At 34.0% G+C, this 7074-nt stretch overlaps 1 protein-coding gene across 3 annotated transcripts in view; it reads left to right on the top strand.

Annotated features, from left to right (window-relative positions):
• The first annotated feature begins 5887 nt into the window (after positions 1-5887).
• Positions 5888-7074, top strand: part of LOC110030076 — a 35467-nt gene continuing 34280 nt past the window's right edge. For all 3 annotated transcript variants that reach the window (XM_020732630.1, XM_020732627.1, XM_020732628.1), the window contains exon 1: positions 5888-6208. Coding sequence is in view for 1 of the 3 variants with exons in the window: in XM_020732627.1 (XP_020588286.1) it covers positions 6172-6208 (37 nt within the window). In the remaining 2 variants the exon portion in view is untranslated. The remainder of the gene's footprint in view (positions 6209-7074) is intronic.

The following is a 7074-nucleotide window of genomic DNA, read 5'->3' as shown; positions in this document are numbered from 1 at the left end:
CAGCCGTACTGAGCCTGTTTCTATTTGAAATTGATCCAGCGACTTTATAGGTCAGGTTGGGCCGGCCCACGGGCCTTAGAATTTATTTTTCCTCTTCTTTATGATTTTAAGCATAGCCTTAAAATAAATGGATGTTTGCAATTTGGCAGAAGTTGTGATCTGTGTCTGGTGTGTTTTATTTGGCATAGATTCAAATTATCAATTTGTCAAACAACACTCACTCAACTCCGAGTGATTTAGACACAGTGATCAATTTGTCAAACAACAGTCGTAGTCTCCATCAGCAAAATCACATGCATTCCAACAAGTTTATTTATTCTTGTTTACATAAAATCATTATCCAGATGCTACTCCAGTTTGTTTGCTCTTTAAAAATGAAAGTTTATAAACCTTGTTTATTAAATATGAGAGATGCAATGGTTTAAGGTTTCTTGGTAATTCTTGCCTCCAACCAATCAAAAATACAAAATCTAAAAACTACTTAACAGACCTCAATGGCATGAGAGATGCAATGGCTAGGCTTATCCCATTTGTCATTGGTTTAAGGTTTCTTGGTAGTTCTTGCCTCCAACCAATCAAAATTACAAAATCTAAAAACTACTTAACAGACCTCAATGGGGATATTTCAGTTAAGATAAAGCGATTCTTTTTTGCAATTTGTGTCGTTGAAATTTAATTAGACAAAAGTGCTCATGTGAATGATTGGAATGCAAAGTGTTAATAGGAAAAGAGATTTACATACATAAAACATAGTTCATATAAATCACGCGCGAGAGAGCGATTCAACGAAAGAAAATAAATTTTAAATTTTTCGGGTAGGGCTTTATGTGGGCAGGTCGGGTTTAGCTGTTCCAGGTTTTGACTAAGTCAAAGCGGGCTCCAGCCGGGATCGCTAAATTTTTATTTTTCCACAACTAAACCCACAAATTCTAAGTGACATTTTGGCAAGCTCGTCGGGCTACCAACGAAACGCCCAAATCTAATCACATACAAAGGTTTCATTTTGAATTTTTCGGGTAGGGCTTTATGTGGGCAGATCGAGTTTAGCTGCTCCGGGTTTTGACTGAGTCAAAGCAGGCTCCAGCCAGGATCGCTAAATTTTTATTTTTCCATAACTAAACCCACCAATTCTGAGTGGCCTTTTGGCAAGCTCGTCGGGCTACGAACGAAACGCCCAAATCTAATCACATACAAAGGTTTGGGGGTGAGAGAAGAATGATGTAGACGAGGGTTTTATTAATTTTATTTTATTTAAGTTAATTTTATTCATTTAATTGATTATTTATTTATTATTAATAGATTAATTATATGTAAAAAAATTATATTATTATTTTAATTAATAATCAATAAAAGATAAATATTTAATTTTTATTCATTCAATAATTATAGGTAATTAATAATTAAGATAATTAATAACTAATTAATTATTCTCTTATAAATGTTAGACTTCTATTTAATATTTAATTTAATAAATTTTGTATTACTGATCAATTAGTTTTGTAAATATATAATTACTAATTATCGTACTTTGAAATAAAATATTTATTAAATTTAAGAAGCTAAACTATTTTTATTTTATTATTTTGGAATATTTCAAGAATTCTATTTTACATAGTTTATGCTTTGGTTGGAGGGTCTAGTGATCATAATAGCTTTTTAAATCCTCACATAAATTACCAAATTGTTTCAAAGTATTTAACATGATTTATCAAGTATGTTGTCAAGCAGTTGTTAGGATTGAACCCTTTATGAATTTACTAAATATAGATTTACATCATTTACTAAATCATACTAACTTAAATGTCATTTGTTGTCATGCAACCCCTTAGGGATTTTAAATGTAATATAAAACACAAAATTCTAGTAAAATGGAGTAAGCAAATTGAGAGAAATTGAGCAAAAAATAGTTAAGTATCATGATTAGAATCATAACGGAGCTCGAAGAGCTCTAGAAACTTTGGCTATACTGGAGAAAAACTCTTGCTCGAAAAGAGTGCTTCTTTTATTTATCTCGTTTTGGGGACTAGTCAATAATAGGGCTATGAAGCAAAATATTGCCTCCATCATGTTTTTAAATAGCTAACCGGCCTCCATCTACAACTCGATCTAGTTGGAGGGTCAATCTTATGTCGGATAGTTGAAAAAAAGAGCAATTACATACAACAAACCACCCCCAAACTTATTATTTATAATCCAACAATCCTCTTTTACTCATCCAATTTTCAAATTCACACTCAGATATCCAAATTCGTGGTAAAACCCCAACCTATATTTTAAATTTTTTATCAAATTCTCAATAGTTTGATCGTGACACGTGTAAATACATTGGTTCAGTAGTTCAAAAAAGTCACATTGGTGGCTAATTTGCAAATATAAATGTTTTGGGTGATTTGTATGCAATTATCCCTTGAAAAAATAAGGAGATTATATCCGGGTTCGGAAATCAATACATGTGAAATCTCAAACTCTCATCCATCAAGGTGTTATCCGCTTTGGCCTAATTGTCTCACAGTTTTGTCTCGTTAGTGTAGCTTCCTAAGGGTCGCCCATCTGAGGAGTGCTCCCTTCTGAGCAGGCCTAAGAGTTTCTATCAAAATTCTATTGTTACACCAAAATATCCTTGATGTTTAGGAGTTCAGCTTCAATCTACTTAAGATGGTTCACGAATCCTACCACTTAAGTACCTGACATTCCAATCAGTATTTGTATCCTAGAATCATCCATCACATAGGTAAGACTATAAGTGACCACTACAGATTCAAGAGGTGACTCCCACCATCTGGCACTTTATTTCATCGAGCGTTCAAGAGGTGGCTCCCATGGCGCAACACTGTGGTCTGTATGACACTTAGTTCTTATCTTCTAACTAGTGTGATGCTATGATTTTATTTGCGACAGCTCAAACTCTCACTCGTTGAGTTATTGTCCACTGGCTTAATGGCCTCACAACTTTGTCATATTGTTGTAACATCCTAAGAGATCACCCATCCTAAGAGTGCTCATTTGTGAGCACACTTAACTTTGAAGTTCTTATCAAAATTTCACCATTACACCATACGACCACTCAATGTTTAAGAGTTTGACTTCCATCTATTTAAGAGGTTCCATAGTATTGTTGACCTCATTTTTTTTAATTGAGACCTATCCTCTCTCTCTAGATGCCCAAGATTTAGCCCTAGGGTTTTCCTAGAGGCTCTCCTGAAAGACTAGTGAAGGAACCAACACCAAAATAGAACTTGAAATAAATCTTCACTCCTTAGGGTTCCAAATGCTAGACCCCAAATCCTCAATTTTTTGTTGAGATGATTAGGGTTTAGTCATTAAAGCATGAGTTGAGTTTTTATAGGGTGAAAATGACCTCGAGAAAATCTTTGACCCAAAAGACCTAGGTTCTCTTTTGGTAGCCCACTTTTCACCCCTAAAGTTTGGTGATCCTTACTTTATATAAAAGAAACCCATTGGGCATGAGACTAGCTTTTGAGCCAAAACCTATCACTTGATAAAAGCCATAAATTGAACCCCCAAAGTAACTAAACCAAAGGAAATTTGAAACCAACATTTGCTGAAATTCCCAAATAAAATAAAATAAAATCATCAGCTAAAACTGAAATCAATGAAACCTAATCTAACTAGTCTTAAAATTCACCAAACTATAAACCTAAATTAAGCCAATACAATAAGGTTAAATCAATCAAAATTAAAAAAAAAATTAAATTCACCAGTAATTATCAAGTGAACATCAAGAGTGAATATCAACCATCATTAAGATTTACAAAAAACATTCAAACCTAAAATTAAACACCTCACAATATAACAACAGCAACAAGCCCCTATCCCACTAAGTGAGGCAGCTACTTGAATCATTTTTCTCCATTGCATCATATTGAGTGTCATATTTTTATTTAATTATAATGGATTAAGATAACTTTCTATGGAAGATACCCAAGTCTTTTTTGATATACCTCTATTTTTCTTAACATTATTCGAATCTAAAATATCTACTCTCATAACCGGATCAACAGATGGTCGACGTTTGATGTGATCAAACTATCTAAGACGACTCTCTCTAACCTCACCTGCCACTGGTGCTAAACCAACCCTATCACAGATATATTCATCTCACATGTTGTCTCTAAGTGTCAAACAACTCATCCACGTGAGCATTCTCATCTCAGCAACACTTAACTTTGTTTTATGCTTCACTTTTAAAGGCCAACATTCTGTACCATAAAGCATTACCATAAAGCATTCATAAAGCATTGCAGGTCTCACCACCATCTAATAAAATTTTTCTTTCAATTTAAGAGGTTCTTTTATATCACACAGTAGCCCCATGCATTCCTCCACTTCAACCAACCAACTTGAATTCTACTAATAACATCCTTAAATATATCATCATCACTTTGAACAATAGATCAAATATATCTAAAACGTTTAAACCTTTTAATGATTTTATTGCCAACGGTTACAACTCTGTCACCAGAGCTACTACTGCTGAAATTACCTTCTATGTATCCAGTTTTAGTTTACTCAATCGAAGAACTTTAGACTCCAAAGTATATTCATAAATTAAGTTTTTCCTGATCTTATTTAGTCTCATCCACAAGAAGGATATCATCAGCAAAAAGCATACACCAAGATTCATCCTTCAGTAAATGTCTAGTAAGAGCATCGATAATTGATGCAAAAAAGATAAGAGCTTAAAGCTAATCCCTGATGTAATCCAACTAAAATGGAAAATACTTGGTCAATCCTCCTTCAATTCAAAAACAAGTAACATCACAATAAAAATTAAAATTTCCAATTAAATCAATTAACATGAGAAAAATTGATTAAACATCAATTTTAAAATTAACATGAATAACACATCAAAATTATCTAATCTAAATTAAAATACACAAAACTCTGACTCAAACCACACACACTCTCTCCTATATTTTTAATCCACAACATTCAAATCTCTCATTCGCAAAATTGAATGACAACCCTCAACTGCTTCGCATCTCCCCCGCTCAGTCAGGGTTGCAAGTGAGTCCAGCCGACTTGTGAGCTAGCTCGAGTCCGACTTGATAAGTGGCTGGTGAACTGAGCTCGATGAGCTAACAAACCAAGCTCAAGTTAATCCCGACTCGACTCATTAGCTTGTGAGCCGGTTCGTTTAAATAAATATTACCCTAAAATATACTCAAAATATATTAAATTTTAAAACTTTATCTTTAAAGTATTAAAAATGTTAAGAAAATATTATTTTTTTATTGTAAGTTAGGTGATTTTTTATTATTTATTTCCTAATTATTCATTCTTTTTGTCAACTTATAAAATTATTTTAAATTAATCTCATTTTCTCCCTTTTATATTAAATAAGCCAGTTAAGAATTTTTCAAATTCATAGAATTAATCAAGCTCAAGCTTACCCTGTTGCCTTGAAACCTAACACTTGTAGTTCCCCTCTATGGCAAAATGCTCGCCTATGTCCCTTTCGTATAACGGTTGCACACGAAACCATCATCTTCTTGACTGCAACCCTCTGCATACAGTAGCGACAATAGCTAATCAGAGAGGCAACGACAGGGCCATGACTTGCAGAGACTGAAACTCCCATCTTCCTTCTCCTTTGGCATTGCTCCAACTTGAAACCATGGAGGCAGATGAAGAAAGACAGCCTTCAACTTCAAAAATGATGTTAAGATAAAATGGAGTTTGGAGAATAAGTGTCATGAATATGAATATGAATATGAATATCAAATGTTAGATGCGTAAATGCTTAAGAATTGTAATTGTGTGGCATACTTTCTAAAATTTTTAGCCTCTCTTTGCCCACCAAAAAACTTTGCTCAAATAATAATTTATTTGTTTTTACGATTAAAATCTTAAATATGAGGTCTTCATCTTACAAGATAAATTCAGTTTGGCATTTCAATTTTATTTTATAAATGTAACCAGCCTTATCTTCAGATCATCTGACGTTACATGTTAGAAGACTAATTAAAACCTCATCGGAACTGAAGCTGCGTTCCGATGGGGCACTGTATCCTGCGAGAGAGGTAATGAGATGAGAATCGATCCAGCTACGCCTCATTCGAACACCGAAGCCCGAATGCGTTCAATCTGTTTGTTCATATTCCTCTTTGAGCTAGCTCACTTGCGCCATCGTTCCCCTGCACCGCCGGGATGCGGAGCGCCGGCACCGTCCTCCTAAATCGCTCAGGTACTCGTCAATTTCTCTATGATTGTGTTCTTATACTTTTTTTTAAAGCAACTAATGCTCATGTATTGGTCTCCAAGCTGCTCCTTGCTTGTTATTGAGCTTAGAGCTCGACTGTTCTATAACTTTTGCATTGATTTTCCCTAAAACGCTAGCTATTGTTGGGCTTTTGTTGATTCATTGACACCCTAGACATACATTGTGACGCTTATGCGCTTATTAGGGTTACTGTGTTCAGCCTATATGACCATTGAAGTTTTTAGTTGGTGGCGGTATTTTAGCAACGGGCTTGTTTGTTGGTGAAGATATGGACCTTTTATTAGATCCTCATATCATTTTAATTGCTGCAATTCCTACTAGGTTCACATAAAAGTTGCTCTTCCTTTATAGTAATTTTTTTATGGTTAAATGAGGAGGTTTGTTATGAGATATTTATGCCCATTCCACGGATACGGTGTCCTATTGATGATATCGGCATAAACCATGACAATTGGCTCAAAGACAATGGAGCTGCATTGGTTTTGTTTTTGAAGAGAAATTAGTTACAATTATTATGGGGAGATTACCATTGTATCTAGCTCCACCTCCCTGCTAGTAACTCATTTTTGTAATCTGGTCTTGAATTATCTACTATCTTTTCCTTCGTTCTTCTAGTTTTTACGATTAACATAGCATTACCAAATCTCAAGTCAAATTATCCAGAAAATTTAGATTAGAGTGTTTTTGAATTTATTGAAACACAAAACTTAGAGTTAGTATTCAACAAAGAGTGCCTTTTTTCATACTTGGAAATTGGTTGTGAGCAAAATAATGAACTATTATCTTTAAAGTATAAAAAATGTTAAGAAAATATTATTTTGTTATTGCGT

The sequence above is a fragment of the Phalaenopsis equestris genome, unplaced genomic scaffold, assembly GCF_001263595.1.
Source record: "Phalaenopsis equestris unplaced genomic scaffold, ASM126359v1 Scaffold000649, whole genome shotgun sequence".
Taxonomy (NCBI): domain Eukaryota; kingdom Viridiplantae; phylum Streptophyta; class Magnoliopsida; order Asparagales; family Orchidaceae; genus Phalaenopsis; species Phalaenopsis equestris.
Note: the sequence above shows the minus strand (reverse complement) of the source record. Positions and strands in the feature narration are given on the sequence as shown.